The sequence below is a fragment of the Trypanosoma cruzi genome, genomic scaffold, assembly GCF_000209065.1.
Source record: "Trypanosoma cruzi strain CL Brener 1047053517157 genomic scaffold, whole genome shotgun sequence".
Classification (NCBI taxonomy): Eukaryota; Euglenozoa; class Kinetoplastea; order Trypanosomatida; family Trypanosomatidae; genus Trypanosoma; species Trypanosoma cruzi.
The window spans coordinates 45605-66496 of NW_001849530.1; the positions used below are offsets into that span (position 1 = coordinate 45605).

At 48.1% G+C, this 20892-nt stretch overlaps 1 protein-coding gene and 1 pseudogene across 1 annotated transcript, besides 39 other annotated features; one reads left to right on the top strand and one right to left on the bottom strand.

Annotated features, from left to right (window-relative positions):
- Nucleotides 1-1133: a sequence feature (heterozygous, Esmeraldo-like haplotype).
- Nucleotides 1134-2494: a sequence feature (haploid, Esmeraldo-like haplotype).
- Nucleotides 1498-1757: a mobile genetic element.
- Nucleotides 1807-1835: a sequence feature (AT_rich).
- Nucleotides 1843-2065: a mobile genetic element.
- Nucleotides 1843-3311: a mobile genetic element.
- Nucleotides 2495-7192: a sequence feature (areas not merged during assembly with more than two copies in the genome that could not be assigned to a particular haplotype).
- Nucleotides 3315-7950: a mobile genetic element.
- Nucleotides 7193-8236: a sequence feature (heterozygous, Esmeraldo-like haplotype).
- Nucleotides 7951-8944: a mobile genetic element.
- Nucleotides 8237-8356: a sequence feature (areas merged during assembly that could not be assigned to a particular haplotype. This can correspond to areas where the two haplotypes were merged or to regions with more than two copies in the genome that were merged during assembly.).
- Nucleotides 8357-8482: a sequence feature (areas merged during assembly that could not be assigned to a particular haplotype. This can correspond to areas where the two haplotypes were merged or to regions with more than two copies in the genome that were merged during assembly.).
- Nucleotides 8483-8824: a sequence feature (areas merged during assembly that could not be assigned to a particular haplotype. This can correspond to areas where the two haplotypes were merged or to regions with more than two copies in the genome that were merged during assembly.).
- Nucleotides 8763-8944: a mobile genetic element.
- Nucleotides 8825-13702: a sequence feature (heterozygous, Esmeraldo-like haplotype).
- Nucleotides 8880-8908: a sequence feature (AT_rich).
- Nucleotides 10451-10682: a mobile genetic element.
- Nucleotides 11200-11227: a microsatellite.
- Nucleotides 11321-11368: a microsatellite.
- Nucleotides 11798-11823: a microsatellite.
- On the bottom strand, nucleotides 12127-12441 carry Tc00.1047053511697.30 (uncharacterized protein; the record flags this gene model as incomplete). The annotated part of the gene is made up of 1 exon (XM_805060.1): nucleotides 12127-12441. The coding sequence occupies one exon, from the start codon at nucleotides 12439-12441 to the stop codon at nucleotides 12127-12129; it is 315 nt and encodes a 104-aa protein (XP_810153.1).
- On the top strand, nucleotides 12547-13641 carry Tc00.1047053511697.40 (annotated as a pseudogene).
- Nucleotides 12827-12857: a sequence feature (AT_rich).
- Nucleotides 13703-14656: a sequence feature (haploid, Esmeraldo-like haplotype).
- Nucleotides 13733-14165: a mobile genetic element.
- Nucleotides 14171-14233: a sequence feature (T-rich).
- Nucleotides 14348-14372: a microsatellite.
- Nucleotides 14570-14649: a sequence feature (T-rich).
- Nucleotides 14657-14948: a sequence feature (areas not merged during assembly with more than two copies in the genome that could not be assigned to a particular haplotype).
- Nucleotides 14742-14762: a sequence feature (AT_rich).
- Nucleotides 14790-15257: a mobile genetic element.
- Nucleotides 14830-14858: a sequence feature (AT_rich).
- Nucleotides 14949-15670: a sequence feature (heterozygous, non-Esmeraldo-like haplotype).
- Nucleotides 14959-14979: a sequence feature (AT_rich).
- Nucleotides 15115-15145: a sequence feature (AT_rich).
- Nucleotides 15426-15464: a sequence feature (T-rich).
- Nucleotides 15671-15707: a sequence feature (haploid, Esmeraldo-like haplotype).
- Nucleotides 15708-16893: a sequence feature (areas merged during assembly that could not be assigned to a particular haplotype. This can correspond to areas where the two haplotypes were merged or to regions with more than two copies in the genome that were merged during assembly.).
- Nucleotides 15859-15960: a sequence feature (CT-rich).
- Nucleotides 16894-17114: a sequence feature (heterozygous, non-Esmeraldo-like haplotype).
- Nucleotides 17115-20892: a sequence feature (areas not merged during assembly with more than two copies in the genome that could not be assigned to a particular haplotype).

A 20892-nucleotide genomic window follows, 5' to 3' on the forward strand; every position in this document is an offset into this window, starting at 1 on the left:
CTCACACAGCTCACGGAAAGATGGATCACCGGCACGGTCGCACTGGCCAAAAATATTACTCGTGCCCGACAGCTCAGTGCCGAAACTCGCCGCTCCATCGCAGCAGGCGACTGGAACCCACGTGCGCGGACACCACCCTCACTCGTGGGGTAGAGGCCGCACTGGCCCGCCTCCGCACCGGGGTTCTGCTCAACTACGGATGGCTGCTACGGCCCCTGCAGCCCGCCATCCCAGGCATATACCGTCGCTGCGGCCTGGATGCCGCACAGCAGGCACGCAATGAACCTCGCACGGAGACGCCTTTTCCTCCCGCTGGACCCCGCACCGCCACGATCCGATGCCCGGCGGACCGCCCGGTGCGCGGCAAGCGCTGCAGTTGCCGCACTATTGTCGTGACGCCCACGGCGTGGCGCGCCCCCAGGCGCTGTGGAAAGCAAAGTTCCCCGATGTGCCGGAACCGCCTCCCAGCACTTGAGCGAGGACGAGGGCGAGAGACGGCACACCGACCGCACCTCCGCCACGGACTGCACAGCCCAGGCCGAAGCCACTCCTATGCAGTTTCCGCACGGCGCCGTACGACCAACGAGCCGCACTCAGACTTCTTCTCCGGCACCTCCAAAAGCACGACCGCACCGGGTCACAAAGGAAGCGTCCCAGTAAATATGACGATCCGACGGCATTCGCTCCGTTCCAGCGCACGCCCTGTGGATTAGTTGCCCAAAAGAAAGCGGGACCAGCGCCCCATTCACGCGGACACGCACGCTCCAGAACAGAACAGAAGCCGGCACCAGGGACCACAGCACACCATCGATGCCCTCTTGGGCCTTGGCCAGCCGCGCCCGGCACAGTCTCCACGACGGCAGGGTGTCAGGCCGCCGAGAAAGTGCAGTTTGCCTGACGATGGCGCCGAGATGGGAACACTACCGGTCGAATTTTGCCGTCCAGCATTTGGCTTTCGGCGCTGCGGCGATGACGAAACGACCCGCTACCGCACGGCATGCCACGGGCGTCGACCGGACGTTGTGAAAACCGGCCACGCGGTGCCACGCAATTACACGAATGCCCGTCAGTCACCCCACCGCGCGCCTGGACAAAAACGTGGAGTAGACACTGGAGAAGTGGGGAATCTGTGCTTTACCAAGGAGTTTGCGCACTTTCTCCTCGAGGGGTGGTGCCTCTGACACCAACAGCGCCTCCGAGCGACAAGAAGGCCCAATTCCCCCTCGCAGACGCGTAAAGGGTCTGTGTTTCACGGCCCCCGCCGAGAATAAAAACGCGCCCGGGGATGGTGGTCCGCATGGAAGCCATCCGAATCATTTAGAAATATTCGCCCGGGCTGCTGACCAGACACCAGACTTTTCCATAAAAACAAAATGGGACGGGAAGGAAGGGGTGGTGGAGAGACAGTGACTTCGCCGCGTCCTCGTTGTTCGCTCCAATTATATATATATTCGGCTGGCCGCCACCGTGACGTGCTGCAGCCTCTGCGGACTGGAGATATTATTAGTTACGAGGTGGCTGAGTTCAAAATCCTCCAACCACAAGACCCCGCCGCAGGGTTGGAGTCAAAAGGGGGTTGGACGGCAAAAACAATGAAATGAAATTCATCCTGCCGTCATCGGTTCCTTGACTCCTCCCATCGCGGTCTTCCAAGGAACCATAAGATGGGAAAGAACCGCACAGAAACATATTCGTCTTATCAGAACATATTAAATTAGGTCGCCCGCATTCTCGCGGACATTCTTTTCGCACGCCCCCAATAATAATAAAAAACACACACCAAACATATTCAAGAAAAACACATTCAAAAAAAAAAATAATAATAAGATAAATAAGAAATAGAATAATCTTCCGGGCAGCTGGCCGGATCCTGAAATAATCTATGGAAACCAAACAAGTTAGGAAAAAAGGTTCGTTAGTTAATTGCTTCAATGTTTTCTTTTTAATCAATATGTATAGAATTCTGTGGACCACTAGCATGGTCCTTAGTTCTCAGTTAGGATTTGCATATTATTACTTACGAACTGGCAGACTTTGGGGTCCTCCAACCACAAGACCCCGCCGCTTCCCTTCGCCAAGTCCTGAAGTGTAAACACACGACCGCGTGATATGCCGTCTGCGGGGCTGTCCGCTGGCCGTACGTAAGCGAAGAATGCCTGTGTTCCGCGAGAATCCAAAAACTCATATATCCGCCGCAGCTCCCACGTCAACGCGTGCGATTTCGAGCTGCCTTTATTCGCCGCTCCTTGCAGCGAAGAGTTGTCCACCCAAACGTCCATGGTGGGTGGCAAGATGGCGGAAAAGGCCGATAAGGCCAAGCGTACCCCGCGCGCCTCGACCTGCATGATAAGAAAAGGTTCCTTTCCCCATTTCCCTCCGGCAATTTTAACGTCGCCGGAGTCTGGAATGAAAACGGCTCTCCATCCCTGGAGTGATGCGTCCGTGATGATGGCGGCCGACGCCTTCTCCGTGGGCTTGATGATTCGCTTGCGATTGTTCTCGATGATGTGTCGTAATCTCTCGCCCAAACCAACCGCTGACGGCGGAAGGTTCGCCGGGGACGTCTCCTGCACAATTCCCCGGTTAAGTGCGGACAATCGTCGTCGCACTGCCTTGATGAAAAAGTGGTAGTCACATAATTGCGTGCCCAAAATGACCGCCGCGTACAAAAAGCGTGACGCCGTAACCTCCATTTCCGCGATGGTTGAAGAATTGAGCGCCGACATGGCGCGCACAGACCGGACAAACTTCTCACTCAGGGAAACCGCCCGGTGAGCACGATCAAACTGCACCCCCAGAAAGGTGTAATGCGTAGCGCCCGATTCGCGTTCCTCCCCCATGGATGCGTGACAACTGTCCGCATTCCGAAGCACTTGGGCTTCCCACAATTTAACGTCGCTTTTCGACCCCGCAATGCGCATATTATCGATCCAAACGTCGAAACGCACCAATGGAGGTGCAGCCCAGAGGCGGTGAACCACCGTCGTCACCCCCGCAATTGCCGAAGTAATAATAATCTGGAGAATTTCTGGGCTGGCCTTGTATCCCATTGGGAGCCGTGTAAGCTCCACCAGCGTGCCGTCCTCCACGCGGCATCGAAAGAGATGCCGAGTCTCCCGCGGTAAAGAGAAATGAAAAGGGGATGCCTTGAATTCCAGGCAGGAAGCGGCCTCAGCCATCACAGGTGGCAAATAATGGAAAATGTGTAAAAGAGGAACATGAGCCTCATAAGGGTCGTCTCTGTTCTTGTCGCGTGGCCACGCGATCCATCGTCGTCGTAAACCGGTGATTTCTCCTCCACAACTAAAAAATACTTTTTTTTTGTTTTCCACTCTTACCAGCGCGTCAAGCTATACAATGCCATCTGAGTGCCGAAGAATTGGTCGAGCAACGACAAAAGTTTCCTGCTGTGAAGCAACTGCCATTGAGAGAACTTTTCGGTGCGGAGTTCCTGTTCAATGCCCAGCCGTTGGCGCACAGCCAAGGTGCCTGGAGATTCTAGAAGCAGATGGTGCAAGGTTTCCTGCGGGCCAATTGGCGTGCTTGTGGAAGCTGGCTGATCCTGCGGTAGCAGAGATTGCCTCCTGGCACTACTGTTTAGATGTCGTGTGGCGTCTGGGTTGTGTGCGCGGCGGCTTCTGTGCTGTGCGGTGCTTCTCCGTGTGGGAAAGACCATGTCACAGAAATCACATTTGAGCTCGGGAAGCTGTGGAGGATGTTCCGGGTGAAATGACCGACAGTGACTGACGAGATTCGAGAATCCCGTCAATGTAGAATCACAGTACGGACATTTCTGCTTCCGACAGCGTGTGACGGTTCGTCGCCTCGTTACTGGAGAGACGTCTTCCTCCCTTGCCGACGGGGGAACAGTGTCCGTCCCCGGTGCAGTCGGGTCGTTGTTAGAGCGCATATATGCAGACTGTTCCGGTGAGATGTTGCAGAAACGGCATTGGTTCGTGCAATCTCTCACAGCCCAGTATAGTCGGCCCCAGAGCTCAGATTCCCCGCACCTTGCCCTTGCGAGGTGAACCAGTTCTTGACGGTGAAGAACTTCCTGAGTGATCAGGTCCTTACCGCTGAGATCTGATGGCCTTGTGCCGCAAAGCAAGTAGCGATGAGTGTCTTGACGAATCGTACTACGCCACTTATTGGTGAGCTGGGTAGTAAAACATGTCAGCAGATCCGTATGCCATAAAGGTGCAATTCCTTGCTCCGTGTGTTGTCCAGTTTCCAGAGTCTGTGGAATACATGTTAACGAGCTTGCAGATCAGTATGCGACGCAATGTCCGTAACAAAACTGCAGGTGCACGGACCAGCCAGCACACGCCAGTGTCAAGAAACGCTGCCAGATCCGATCCTCCGTCCAGTCTGTCTGGCTGAGCGGGCCCTTATTTAAAGCCGCAAGAAGAGACTGACTGTCTGTAACCACAAGCAGGGTTTTATGCCTGTGTTGGATACGAGGGATAATCAGCTTTTCTAGGGCTAGAAGCAGCGCGCGGGATTCCGTCCTGTAGCTGCATGGGCGTGCACCGCAGTTTATACTGGCCTTTTCTATTATCTCCGATGAATTGAGGGATGAAAGCAGGATTCCAACCCCGGCTAACTTGGGAACGTCGACACCGCCATCCGTCGCGAGTATCCACGAACGATGGCTGTGCAGCGCTAGAGCCTCTTCGCTGACTCTGCGCTTCTCCCTTGTCAGCTCTTCTTCGTCAGTTATTGAGTGGTCTATCAGAACTTCCACGCCAATGGTGACCTGGCGTGCGGAGGCCGCAAACCAGGGAGGAATGGAGCCACGAAAGAACCGCTCTTCGTGTGGTGAGCTCTGAGTGATGCCATGGCCCTTTGTGTACGCGTCTACGAAGGCATATAGCTCGTCCCGAGACAATGGCGAAATGCGGAAACCTGCGCGAGGCGGTGGCTCAGGCGGGGGTCTCCGCATCCAGTCCATCTGGCAAGCGCGTGTGTTCTCAAATATGGAGAGCCGCGCGCAGGCAGAGGACATGGAGCGGCGGCATATTAGCCTCTAGAAGTGCGGATTCCGGGTCGACAGTGCTCGGAACTCCGCTGACAATGCGTGCCAGAGTTGCATACGTCTTTTGCATCTCATTCTTCGCTGAATCCGTCGCTACTGCCCATATGAGCTCACTGCCATAGCGTAATTTGGGAGCACCGTATCCGATGACGAACGTGCGTAGGTCATGTGGAGATGGTCCCGCCTCTTTATGCGCTATGCAGCGTAGCTGCGATATCCGTTGCGAAGTGGCAGCGCATTGCTTGGTGGCCGCCACATTTAGCGTCAGTCGTGGATCGAGATCCATGCCAAGAAGCTTCGTAGTTCGCGATGCCCCCATGGTCATGACTGGGATTTCACATCCAGCCACTACCAGGGCCACTTTCCTTCACGATCATAATCTGACTCCGTGTGCGAGGAGAGCGTGAACCAAGCGGCTTCACACCTTGACGGGTTAATGGCCAGGCCATTTCCTGACTCCACGCATGCAGTTTTTCAAGAACCATGTTGGCAGTGGGAATGGCGTCTTCCCGGGACTGCCCCTTAACGATAATAGAGAGGTCGTCCGCATACATGTCTGCTGTGGCATCCGAAAAGCTGTTCAGCAGATTGAGAAGTGGGTGTACGTAAAGGGAGAACAAATATGGTCCCAGTACGGACCCCTGAGGAACTCCTCGCAGCATGGGACGCCGATCACTGTTTCTGTTACCAACTCGTGTCTTCGCGTAGCGACCACATAGAAAGTTTCTAAGCCACCTTCTACAACTCACCCCCGGAATATTAGCCAGCAAGCGACTGAGGACTCGATGATCTATGGAGTCAAAGGCCTTGCTGAAATCAACCAACACCAGCAGAGTCCGATGGGGTCTGTAGCGGAATTGATTACCAATACCGCTCTTCTTGGGAAGGTTCACTTGGAAATAATGATTTCTATTATGCTCCACTTCGTGTATCAGGTGTGCCAGCTGCATCGTCGTAGTACGCATACTACGATATGCATACTGGTGGGGGTGAGGCGTCCACACCCAAAGCAATCTCTTCAGTACCATTTTCTCAGCAACCTTACTCACAATGGAAGTAAGGCTGATGGGTCGATATGACTCAAGCAGTTCCGGCGAATTGCCGGGTTTTAAGAGTGGGACGATGGTAGCGCGTCTCCACTCAGCCGGGATCGTACCGGTCGTCCAGCTGTGGTTAACGCAGCGAAGAAGGAATCGAAGACCCTTTGACGAAATATGTCGCAGCGCCTCACTGTAGACTTCATCCGGTCCGGGGGCCTTGCCATACGGCGTATTACGTAGCGCAGCAAGCAGTTCCGTACGATTAAAAGGTGCATCAAGAGGGGAGTGAAGATGAGCAACTAAACCAGATGTGGTGGCAGCTTCGTTGTTATCTTGTGGCTCTGAATTAGATGAGAATGAAAAAACTAAAGCAGATGTAGCGGCAGACTCGTAGTTGTTCTCCTGCCTAAAAAGAGAAGAAGAAACAATGCCCAAAGATGTGTTCTGTCTTTTGATGTCTTTGGAAAACCTAACTGCCTTGTGAGAGGGTGAAATGGTAAAAAGACGCGATTGAGGGCATCCACTGCCCTTCTTGCTGTCTGGTAATTGTGTTAGCCGTCTCCAAACATGAATTTGGGAAACGGAAGTAATGCCCTTTTACGTCCGGAACCGTATTTCCATGCGAGTGGTTCGCCTGGATTTAACTTGCTTCTGATGCGCCGTGGATGCGTGTTGCGCAAGCGCTCTCGGAGTAGGAGGAAGAATTGACTTGTCCGTTGCATTTCTGCCTCACGGTCGGGCGTCGGTAACTGTAGATAGCGGGCCTTGCTGTCGGTGGCAATCCGCTCTGCTTCCATGAGAGTGTCGTCCCAAAGCCTGGGGCCGTCCTTGTGCATGCCGCGGGGTGCCTTGTCGTCGATATGAAGTTATAAGCGCTTTCATAAAACCTTTAATGCCGGCAGACTGCCTCTTATACAGTCGTATGTCGGAAGTTGTGCGTCGAAGTCCTTGACGAATAAATCCCGTTCGCACCTCCCCCAACCGTAAAAAATCTCTGGCGCCGAAGGTATGGTATCCATAAACGCCTGATGCAGCGTAAATGTTAGCATATAATGATCACTAAGCGGCGACACAGAAGCTGAACAATCTGACACAGTCAAATGCTTTGACCATGTCAGATCGATACAGGATCTTTCTCCTGTGCCACGGGCACACGTGAGCTCACCAGGGGTGTTAACCAAGGTGAGTCCTGCATCCGTGCACAGCTCTAAACACTCTGCAGCAACCTCGCTTGGAGAAGACTCCAAGAATGGCTCCCACTGTGGGTGATGCATGTTGAAATCCCCGCACAGCAGGAGCGGCGACGAGGCTGGAAGGCAGTTTACTAACCGCCTGAAGGATTGCGTTACTTGCGGTGGTGGTCTCATATAGGCACTCGCTACGATAAGATCACGGTTCTGGTCCAGAGCAACCTGGACCACCACCACTTCAAGGCTGGTGTCATGCTGGGGGATGGTGAGAGGTATACGCTTGGAGCGGAGAGTTTTCCGCACCAGCACCGCCACACCGCCTCCCTTGCCGATGCGCGACTGTGCATAGAGCACATAATCTCCAGTATGCATGCTGGCGATCTGCTCCGACGACTTCCAAGTCTCCTGGATGGCTATTATGTCTGCTCCTTGCGCCATTAATGTTGCGAGTTTTGACGGCGTTAGGCATGAAACGTTCATCTGTAGTACTGCTATGGGGCCTGGGTTCTGCTCAATGTCTTTGCTTAGCAGTAGCTTTTGTCGTTGCGCGTCACATACGGCACGCAAACAGTATGTATAGCGCTGAAGAGCGCCGATGGAATTTAGCAGCGGGTGAAAATACCGCTCCGCGGGCAGCCATTACACATGGCTCCGTCTGGTGCCCTTCCGACCCGTTTGAGCGGCGACCACCGCCACCCTCCTGCCGGAGTTCGTCGGGCCGTGCGTGACGGCGCGCCCCCAACCGTGAGGCGCCGCGTCGGACGCTGCTGTTTAATAGCGCCGTCTTCGGCCGTATTTTGACGCGTGACGGGTCCATCTGTAGGGCTTCTCCGGGTGGCGGGGGCTTCATCCTGGCCCGCCGTCTCCGCCTCCCGTTCGGCTTGCTACGCCTCTCTTGCGTTAGCGCGTGCCTCTCGTTCCTGGAGCCGGGCGCGGGTTGCCTCCAACTGCTGTTCGCGTCCGGCGACCGCACGCTCCGGTTCTCCCAGATGGTCGCGGGCCCCGGCAAAATTAGAGTACCGTATGGATGGTTTGTTGCGCGCCTCCCCCTCCCGCACATTAAGCTCGGCGTTTTGGCACCGCACTTCGGCGATGGCGTGGGCGTGGTTCGCCTTGAGGGACGCTCTTTCCGCAATGACGAGCCCTGGCTGGACCCCCAACTCCCGGGCCACACCCACACGATAGGCGCGAGCAATTGAGTCTTGCGATTTGTTAGTTGGGGCGCCCGGCGATGCGCAACATGTCCTGTAAGGGGCGAATCCTCCCAGGATTTGGCGGCGGATCCCGAGATCGAGAGTGGGTCCGACGATGGGTCGGCCACAGTTAATTTCGCATTGCCCGTTTCGTTCCCATCCATGAACACAAGCTGCGCCCGGTTATCGCAATGTTGGCAGGACAAGTCCGGAAGACAGGCACAAATATCGCTCTACTCGGAGGCTGTGTTGGGAACCAACGCCGTTTCTTCGTATAAACCAACCTGGCTGTGTCCCTCAATTGAAAATAAAAATAAAATTTATGGGGCCGCTATCGGTCCCCTGATCTCTTGAAGTTGTGGCGTTCCAAAAATTCATACGGTAGAAAAGCGTCGTAAAGAAGAGCATTACTTCTATCAGGATATATATATATATTAATATATTAATTAAGGCAGCCAGCTCTCCCGCGATCATTCTCTTCTCAAGAATCTAAAAAAGCTTTTTTCTGGCCATTTTTTCGCAGGTCGCGGCGGCCGTTCGTTAATAGCCCGGGGCCGTCCGGTTTTCCCGTCTCGAATAACGCAGTTATGCGAAATGGATTTTCTCCAAGGGTTCGAACGCTCAGTGGCCGAAGGCGGGGGCATTCCCACAGCATGTGCGGTAGAGTCCCCCGTGGACCGTCAGGCGGCTTAGCGGCTGGTGGTGGTTGCGGCGGAGGAGTGGCTGAAGGGCTATGGCTGTCATTGGAGCTTGCGGAGGTGCGTTGTCCGATTTTTGCTCGTCGACACGCTTGACATTTTCGGTAACGACCTGCGCGTGAGGCGCTTGTTGGGGAGACCGTGGAGCTGTCGCAGAATCCACGTGTGAGGCCTTCTCCAACGATTGGAGTGCCAGGGTTAGTGCGTCGGCCGTGTGCCTTCATATTGTGGACGGACGAGAAGACGCTGCTGCCGCTTGGGCAGGGCGACGTTGATCTGCTGCTCTTAGTTCTACGAGGAGGCGCCGTCGACACGCCAGGTGGAGGTTCCGGAGGAGGTCGGGGCGGTCCTGTCTCTTCGGTGTGGAAGGGACGGCACCACCGACATAAAGGGTTGCTTGTGATCTGCGTGGCGCGTGCCGGTCTGCCGAGGAGTGGGCGGGTGTCGCAACGTGCCTGCGCACAAAGTCGTGATTAAAAGCCCTATGTCTTCGAGAAGATCAGGAACGGGGTCCTTGCCACACAAACGAGCGTCTGTCATGCGGTGTGCGCCTTTTTTGTCCTGGACTTCCTTTCAGCATATCCTTTTGACGGCGGTGTGGAAGTCCACGTGCCAGACTGGGACGCCGTCGCGCAACCGGAAACTCTGAAGGTTATTGCCGTTCCCTTTTTTAGGTTGCCACGGCCGCTTTAGAACCGAAAAAAAGCATTAAAAAAAGGCATGGAGGTGTGGGACCGCCGCGGCGTTTCTAGACGATTTTCCGGCACAAAAAGTTCGCCTTGCGCCAGGCAACCGGGAAACCCCCGGCAGGACCCCGGCGCAACACTTCGAGAGTTGATCAAAAAGCGTTTTGCATCCATAACCCGGCCCCCAATTCCCGACGCATTTTAAAACCTTCAGGCGCGAAAAATGACCGTTACAAAGGCAATGCCGATATAGCCGCGCGGCTTTGGGGGAAACCGCGTTTCCCGGCTTCCCCGAAAACGGCGCGTAAACCCACGCAACGCCCAACTTCAAAATCGTCACACGACATGAATGGCCGCAAAAGCAGCAGGCGCCGGTAAGAAGAAGCGCTTCGAACTGCGTAAGCCACTTTTCTTTAAGCGCTATGTGGGGTTTCCTTTTTCCAAATTCCGAAACGGCAAAATGGCAGCGTATCCGCATATTTCCTCGCCGCCTCCGCGTTTTTCCCCACCCCGACTCCCACAAAGGATCGCGAAACTCCGGACCCAAATTTCTCCGAAATCGCCCCCCGCCGTTGCTTCTACAAGCCCCTCCCTGATTTCTCTTCTGGGAGCGGCCGACCTAATTTAATATGTTCTGATAAGACGAATATGTTTCTGTGCGGTTCTTTCCCATCTTATGGTTCCTTGGAAGACCGCGATGGGAGGAGTCAAGGAACCGATGACGGCAGGATGAATTTTATTTCATTGTTTTTGCCGTCCAACCCCCTTTTGACTCCAACCCTGCGGCGGGGTCTTGTGGTTGGAGGATCTTGAACTCAGCCACCTCGTAACTAATAATATCTCCAGTCCGCAGAGGCTGCAGCACGTCACGATGGCGGCCAGCCGAATATATATATAATGGGAGCGAGCGACGAGGACGCGGCGAAGTCACTGTCTCTCCACCACCCCTTCCTTCCCGTCCCATTTTGTTTTTATGGAAAAGTCTGGTGTCTGGTCAGCAGCCCGGGCGAATTTTTGCGCGACTCGCCCCGCGCTTTCTAGGAGAGAGGAGCGGCGCGTTGGGTTGGCTGCGGGTCTTTGGGGCTCCGCGGTGGCCGCGGGGACCGCCCACCCACGACGCCAGGCCGGAGGCGACGGGTTTACTGTGGCTTTGGTGGTTGGGGGCGTGTCGGTGCGGTCTTTTTTGTTCTTTTTATTTGCGTTTTTTTTGTTGACCGTGGTGCTGGGAGCCTTTTTTGGTGGGTATGGGGTTTGTGTGTTGGTGCGTATTTTGGGCGAGGGCCTTGGCGAAGCTTTTGGCGGGCAAGGTACGCAAGCGGGTGCAACATGGGAAGTTGACTTGCCGTTTTTATTTTTCATTATTATTATTATTATTATTATTGTTAAATTTGCTCCCGGTGAGTTGTTTTATTGCTGCGCGAGGCGCGAAACGGTGGAATTTTTTTGGTTTTAGTTTTTTTAGGTTACATAAAGCACCCAAAAAAAAAAAAAAAAAAAAAAAAATGGGAAAAAAAAATGAAAATAAAGCCGTATCATATATTTTTAGTGTTTCATTATTAAAAATCAATTTTCTTCTTGGGCAAATCAAAAGAAATCAGAGAAAAAATATATTTGGATTTGTCTATTCCTGCTTCTTACATGCAGTAGGGATTTATTGTATGGAATGTCACAAGCAAACGGCCTGCTTATTGAATCCGTTTTATTTTTGTGGCTTTGAAAATGTAATTATATAATGATTTATATACGCCGCTACCCCTTCTTTTTCCTGGAAAAAGAGATGCTTTTGGCATAAGGGCAGGTTTGAAAAAATGTTGAAGGTGTGTCATAAAATCGCAATGACTCTTTATCCAGAGGGTTTGTTATTCTTTTCAGAATTTCCTTTGATCGAAAAAAAGATGTATGATAAGGTCGCGAAATGTGTCGGGGTGAAAGGGTTAAGGGATGGTGCTTGGTTTTTTTTGTTTTTTTTTTGTTTTTGTTTCCGTATATATGAGTTTAGAAATGGAAGCCATATTTGCCGTCACAATAATGGATGGGTTTGAATAAAATAAATAGCGGTTAAATTAAGTGGCGTTGCCCAGAAGAAACAAGAAATAAGGAAGAGAGAGAATGATGGGGAAAGCAATGAAAAAAAAAAAAAAAAAATAGGATGTGAGGGTTAAATATGTGCGGTGGAAAAGTTTGCAAATGTCGATATCAATCAAAAAAAAAAAAGAAAAAAGTCTTTTTTTTTTCATATATAATCAAATTTTTGCCACTATTATTTTTGTTATTGAAATTATTATCATTCAAATGATTTTTTTTTGTGGATTTCCTTAATGACATTTTTAAATTCTGTCCCTTTATGATTCATTACCCCTTTTTTTTTTTTTTTTTTTGCTATTAAAACGACTTTTTCTCTTTTTTGTTTTCTTAAAGGGAATATAAAAAAACAAGGACTTATCTGAAGCCGTTGCTGAGGAAAGCTTGGAGGACTTTGAACTGACAGATGCTGGGCGTCGAGTCCCCGAAGTTTCCATGACATTTGGAGAAAATGCACATGCTCATGAGCGCAATGTTTTTTAAAACGAAGCTTCAAGGACCCTTGCGCCAACTTCATCAATCGATGGCGATATATATATATTGGTTAATGAGAAGACTCATTTCTTTGAGCAACAAGCCGACGAGGATTTTTTTGGGCTTAAGTTGAATTGCTCGTTTTTTTATTCACCTGAATTTGCCTTCTGCTACGAGTATTGCGTTTATTTTTGATTTGGAAGTTTTACCATTCTCTTTTATGGGCTTTTCTCTGGTTAATGATTTTTTTTTAGATGCTTCTGTAGGGGTGGACTCATTATTTTAATTTTTACTCAATATTCGGTTTGTCGATTGACTTTTGCTATTGAACCAGTTTGCTCGCATGCTTACGGTAGAGATTCAGAGAGTGATGAATAAGGTGTTGTTCTTTCAATGAGTTTTGGTTGGTATTTTATCCATGATACCTGTAAAAAATATATATTATTATTATAATTTTTTGATACAAACTGCTCTACCAAAATGCCACGGGAAAAGATAGTTGAAATTGCCTATGATTTTATGGGTTTTTGAATTCTTTTAGTCATTTCATTGTTTACCTTGCGAAATTTCTAAACTTTGTCCTAATCAGTTTAAGTTTTGATTACCCGTAGTGGGTGTTGTTGTGATTCCTCTACTTCAGCACTTTTTGGTGAAGTGAGGCGCTCGTGGAGCTATGCTAGGAATCAATATTGCGGCTTGGATAGAGCTTGCATTAATTATTACTGTGAGAATTTTTTTATTGAGATGGAATCGACAAGCGCTTGGTAATCTTTGTGTCTGAGAAGGGTTGCAAAGGGATGATTTGAAAGAATATCTTTTTTAATTCCCATTTCTCTTTTCGTTGTTGCTGAAGCATTGGCATTTGGTGTTGCCATGTTACTCTTGAATACACTTGGAGTTTTAGAAAGGGCTGCTTTCTCCGCAATTTTCAACAATCTCCTGATGTTTATCGTTCTTCCAGGAGGCATAAACACAGCATCTTGTACCACAATTGGTCGAATATGCGTCCACGGCGCGCATGGCGATGTCTTATTGCTGCTGCCACCTTTTTAAAGGTTATAGTGTTCTTGAATGGGATTATTGTTATATTTTTTTATGATCAACTTATTGTTATTTCTGGAGTGGACGAGGCTTCACTGGTATTGGCACATACCCTGTGTTGGGTAGTAACGATTACACAAATTGCTGACAGTTTGCAATACTTTTTAAAGGGCATTTGCATTGGAATGGGGCGGAATAGAAAAAAGTGCAAAAAATTCGGTTAACGTTATGTTTGTTTTCTTTTTTTTTTTTGTATGATTTCCGTTGGTGTTTTTTTCAAATTATTATTTTTTAGGAGCTTGTGAAAAGAATGATCGCGGTAGAGCTGGCTAACTTAATTAATCTATGTTTATATCCTGATAAATGAATCCATTCTTTATGATACTCTCTACCGTATGAATCTTTTGGGAAGAACGCGACTTTGTAGGGGCAGGGAGCCGATAGAGGCCAGATAATATTTGTTTTTATTTTGCCATCCCACCCACACCCTTTTGATTCCCACCACGCGGCGGGGTCTTGTGGCTGGAGGACCCCAAAGTCTGCCACTTCGTAAGTAATAATATGTAAATCCTAACTGAGAACTAAGGACCATGCTAGTGGTCCACAGAATTCTATATACTGAATGAAAAGAAAACATTGAAGCAATTAACTAACGAACCTTTTTTCCTAACTTGTTTGGTTTCCATAGATTATTTCAGGATCCAGCCAGCTGCCCAGAAGATTATTCTTATTTTTATTTTATTTTATTTATTTTTATTATTTTATTTTGTTTTTTTACATTTTTTATTTTTTTTCTCTCTTCTTTCTTCCCCCTCTTTTATTATTTTTTTTGTTTGTATGTAAATTATTGATGTCATCTATGACTGAATAGAAAAAACGTGTTTTATTTTGCTGCGCGCATGTAAAGTGGGGGAGAGGGAGGGAGGGAGGGAGAAATAAAATTTTCATGGAGAGCTGCCATAATCAATGGAGCATACATCTAACACACATATGTAGACGTCACTTTACTGCAGACACACACATATGTGAATATAAATATCTTTCTCGCCCTCCCCCCCTCTCTCTCCTTTTTTTTTTTTTTACAGACGCGCTGGCTTTCCCTTATTTACTCTGCTTGCAGTACATGTCACTTCCTTTCTTTCTTTTCTTCTTCTTTCGTATCCAGTTTTTTGTTTTTTCGAATTTTTTTCTTTTATTTTCATTTACTTTTTATTGACATGTTTGCTTTTTTACTTAAATGTTGTACGAATTGTTTTATTTTCGGTGCTTTTTTACTTTGATGTTTTTTTAATTTCTCCTGGGAAAAAATAAAATAAAATTTTTGTTCCCTCCCAATCCCGACATTTTCTGGGAGCTTGTGAAGAGAATGATCGCGGGAGAGCTGGCTGCCTTAATTAATATATTAATATATATATATATCCTGATAGAAGTAATGCTCTTCTTTACGACGCTTTTCTACCGTATGAATTTTTGGCAAAAAATGACTTTAAGAGGGCATCAGGGAGCAGACAGAGGCAAGATAATTTTTTATTTTTATTTTGCCACCCACCCACCCCTTTTGATCCCCACCTCGCGGCGGGGTCTTGGGGTTGGAGGAGCCCAAAGTCTGCCACGTCGTAAGTAATAAATATTTCATACACTCACTGAGCGCAGAGGCCACGTGAGCGGTCAACAGTATATATAATACATATATATATAAATATTATCGGAGGGAAACACAGAGGCAATTAACTGCCTCTTCGATACTCCCCTTTTTCTCTATCTTGTTTGGTTTTTGTAAATAATTTCAGGATCCAGCCAGCAGCCCAGAAGATTATTCCCGTTTCTTTTTTTTTCCCTCCATCTTTTTCTGCTTGTCTCCCCCACCCTATGCATGTATACAGCGGCCACTGTAATATGTATGTATGTGTGTCTCTTGCTGTGTGTGGGAATGGCGAAGATAATTTATTGACGCCACTTGTTTTTTGTTTAATATTTAATTTTCAATTCACTTTTTTTCTTTTCTTTATTTTTATTTTTATTTTTTCACTTTTCCTGCTGACACCCGCATCTTAAAAATATACCCACTCACACATGTGTGTATTTACATACGTTTACATGTGTGTGTGTGTGTGTGCATCTCTACTTTGTTTTATTTTATACTTTTTTTCCACCTGCCTGCCTGCCTGTACGGATGCATGGCCTGTTGTTTACATGACTGCTGTGGACATCTCACCTGCGCATCTGTTCGCCTCCACCACATTCTTTTCTGCGGCCGGTGTCAATGTTGGCATGGGGGTGGGGGCGCAAACATCCCAGGAGGAGGCCGAGACTTGTTTTCCGCCCACAAACGATAAAAAAAAGAAGGATAAGAAAAGAAAAAAAGAGGGTAAAACACAAACTCACAAGATAAATAAATAAAAAGTAAATTTCTCCACCCTCTTTGCTGCTTTCTTTTTTTCCTTCTCCAGCCGGCAATTCTTTCTTTTCTCTTTTTTTCTTCTTTCCTTCCGGCTTCCATTTTCCCTTTCTTTTTTCTCTCCACCACTTGAAGGGGGCAGGTCGAAAAAAAAAACACTTTTGGACGAAGAGGGAAACAAAGGTTGTCATGCAGGTGCGGCGGCTTCTATCGGACTGAGCCGTGCGATGGTTGCGTCTTTGGGCACAACGAAAAAAGGGTGAGGCTAGTACGGCGCATGCACGTAAAACGTTGTAAGAATTTCAAAGTGATCCACATATAATGACGACAAAGAGAAGAAGAAGGCCAGTAGAGGAAAGAAAAGAAGGAAGGCAACAATAAAAAATAATAAAAGGAAATTAGACAACCCCAACGAGATATGACAGTGTCGCCACCTCTAATGACTAAGGGGAAGGGAGAGGAGACCCACAGACACATGGACTCATGGACACCGACGCGGACACATGGAAACGGAAATGGACACATGGACAGATGGACTCATGCACACATGTATTCATGGACTTATGGACTAATGGACTCATGTATTCATGGACTCATGGACTCATGGAGTCATGGATTCATGGACTCATGGACTCATGGACTCATGGACTCATGGATTCATGGACTGATGGATTTATGGACTGATGGATTTATGGACTGATGGATTTATGGACTGATGGATTTATGGACTGATGGATTTATGGACTCATGGATTTATGGACTGATGGATTTATGTACTGATGGATTTATGTACTGATGTATTCATGGACTCATGGACTCATGGATTCATGGACTCATGGACTCATGGACTCATGGACTCATGGATTCATGGACTCATGGACTCATGGAGTCATGGATTCATGGACTCATGGACTCATGGACTCATGGAGTCATGGATTCATGGACTCATGGACTCATGGATTCATGGACTCATGGACTCATGGACTCATGGACTCATGGACTCATGGACTCATGGACTCATGGAGTCATGGATTCATGGACTCATGGACTCATGGATTCATGGATTCATGGACTCATGTATTCATGGACTCATGGACTCATGGATTCATGGATTCATGGACTCATGGACTCATGGATTCATGGATTCATGGACTCATGGAGTCATGGATTCATGGAGTCATGGACTCATGGACTCATGGACTCATGGACTCATGGAGTCATGGATTCATGGACTCATGGACTCATGGATTCATGGACTCATGGACTCATGGACTCATGGACTCATGGACTCATGGACTCATGGACTCATGGAGTCATGGATTCATGGAGTCATGTATTCATGGACTCATGTATTCATGGACTCATGGACTCATGGATTCATGGATTTATGGACTGATGGATTTATGGACTCATGTATTCATGGACTCATGGACTCATGGACTCATGGAGTCATGGACTCATGGACTCATGGACTCATGGATTCATGGACTCATGGACTCATGGACTCATGGACTCATGGATTCATGGACTCATGGACTCATGGAGTCATGGATTCATGGACTCATGGACTCATGGACTCATGGAGTCATGGATTCATGGATTCATGGAGTCATGGATTCATGGACTCATGTATTCATGGACTGATGGATTTATGGACTTATGGATTTATGGACTGATGGATTTATGGACTGATGGATTTATGGACTGATGTATTCATGGATTCATGGACTCATGGACTCATGGAGTCATGGATTCATGGACTCATGGACTCATGGACTCATGGACTCATGGAGTCATGGACTCATGGACTCATGGATTCATGGACTCATGGACTCATGGATTCATGGACTCATGGACTCATGGACTCATGGACTCATGGACTCATGGACTCATGGAGTCATGGATTCATGGAGTCATGTATTCATGGACTCATGGACTCATGGATTCATGGATTCATGGACTCATGTATTCATGGACTCATGGACTCATGGATTCATGGATTCATGGACTCATGGACTCATGGATTCATGGATTCATGGACTCATGGAGTCATGGATTCATGGAGTCATGGACTCATGGACTCATGGACTCATGGACTCATGGAGTCATGGATTCATGGACTCATGGACTCATGGATTCATGGACTCATGGACTCATGGACTCATGGACTCATGGACTCATGGACTCATGGACTCATGGAGTCATGGATTCATGGAGTCATGTATTCATGGACTCATGGACTCATGGATTCATGGATTCATGGACTCATGTATTCATGGACTCATGGACTCATGGATTCATGGATTTATGGACTGATGGATTTATGGACTCATGTATTCATGGACTCATGGACTCATGGACTCATGGACTCATGGACTCATGGATTCATGGACTCATGGACTCATGGAGTCATGGATTCATGGACTCATGGACTCATGGACTCATGGACTCATGGAGTCATGGACTCATGGACTCATGGACTCATGGATTCATGGATTCATGGACTCATGTATTCATGGACTCATGGACTCATGGATTCATGGATTCATGGACTCATGTATTCATGGACTGATGGATTTATGGACTTATGGATTTATGGACTGATGGATTTATGGACTGATGGATTTATGGACTGATGTATTCATGGATTCATGGACTCATGGACTCATGGAGTCATGGATTCATGGACTCATGGACTCATGGACTCATGGACTCATGGAGTCATGGATTCATGGAGTCATGGACTCATGGACTCATGGACTCATGTATTCATGGACTGATGGATTTATGGACTTATGGATTTATGGACTGATGGATTTATGGACTGATGTATTCATGGATTCATGGACTCATGGACTCATGGAGTCATGGATTCATGGACTCATGGACTCATGGACTCATGGACTCATGGAGTCATGGATTCATGGAGTCATGGACTCATGGACTCATGGACTCATGGAGTCATGGATTCATGGACTCATGGATTCATGGACTCATGGACTCATGGATTCATGGACTCATGGACTCATGGACTCATGGATTCATGGATTCATGGATTCATGGACTCATGGACTCATGGACTCATGGACTCATGGACTCATGTATTCATGGATTCATGGACTCATGGATTCATGGACTCATGGACTCATGGATTCATGGACTCATGGACTCATGGACTCATGGACTCATGGACTCATGGAGTCATGGACTCATGGACTCATGGACTCATGGACTCATGGACTCATGGATTCATGGACTCATGGACTCATGGATTCATGGACTCATGGACTCATGGAGTCATGGATTCATGGACTCATGGACTCATGGACTCATGGAGTCATGGATTCATGGATTCATGGAGTCATGGATTCATGGACTCATGGACTCATGGACTCATGGACTCATGGACTCATGGAGTCATGGACTCATGGACTCATGGACTCATGGATTCATGGACTCATGGATTCATGGACTCATGGACTCATGGATTCATGGACTCATGGACTCATGGACTCATGGATTCATGGATTCATGGACTCATGGAGTCATGGATTCATGGACTCATGGACTCATGGACTCATGGACTCATGGACTCATGGAGTCATGGATTCATGGACTCATGGACTCATGGATTCATGGACTCATGGACTCATGGACTCATGGACTCATGGACTCATGGACTCATGGACTCATGGAGTCATGGATTCATGGAGTCATGTATTCATGGACTCATGGACTCATGGATTCATGGATTCATGGACTCATGTATTCATGGACTCATGGACTCATGGATTCATGGATTTATGGACTGATGGATTTATGGACTCATGTATTCATGGACTCATGGACTCATGGACTCATGGACTCATGGACTCATGGATTCATGGACTCATGGACTCATGGAGTCATGGATTCATGGACTCATGGACTCATGGACTCATGGACTCATGGAGTCATGGACTCATGGACTCATGGACTCATGGATTCATGGATTCATGGACTCATGTATTCATGGACTCATGGACTCATGGATTCATGGATTCATGGACTCATGTATTCATGGACTGATGGATTTATGGACTTATGGATTTATGGACTGATGGATTTATGGACTGATGGATTTATGGACTGATGTATTCATGGATTCATGGACTCATGGACTCATGGATTCATGGACTCATGGACTCATTGACTCATGGACTCATGGACTCATGGAGTTATGAATTCATGGACTCATGGACTCATGGACTCATGGAGTCATGGATTCATGGACTCATGGACTCATGGACTCATGGACTCATGGACTCATGGACTCATGGACTCATGGACTCATGGAGTCATGGATTCATGGAGTCATGGATTCATGGACTCATGGACTCATGGATTCATGGATTCATGGACTCATGTATTCATGGACTCATGGACTCATGGATTCATGGATTCATGGACTCATGGATTCATGGACTCATGTATTCATGGACTCATGGACTCATGGACTCATGGAGTCATGGACTCATGGACTCATGGACTCATGGATTCATGGACTCATGGACTCATGGACTCATGGACTCATGGATTCATGGACTCATGGACTCATGGAGTCATGGATTCATGGACTCATGGACTCATGGACTCATGGACTCATGGACTCATGGACTCATGGACTCATGGACTCATGGACTCATGGAGTCATGGACTCATGGACTCATGGACTCATGGATTCATGGATTCATGGACTCATGTATTCATGGACTCATGGACTCATGGATTCATGGATTCATGGACTCATGTATTCATGGACTGATGGATTTATGGACTTATGGATTTATGGACTGATGGATTTATGGACTGATTTATTCATGGATTCATGGACTCATGGACTCATGGATTCATGGACTCATGGACTCATTGACTCATGGACTCATGGACTCATGGAGTTATGGATTCATGGACTCATGGACTCATGGACTCATGGAGTCATGGATTCATGGACTCATGGACTCATGGATTCATGGACTCATGGACTCATGGACTCATGGAGTCATGGATTCATGA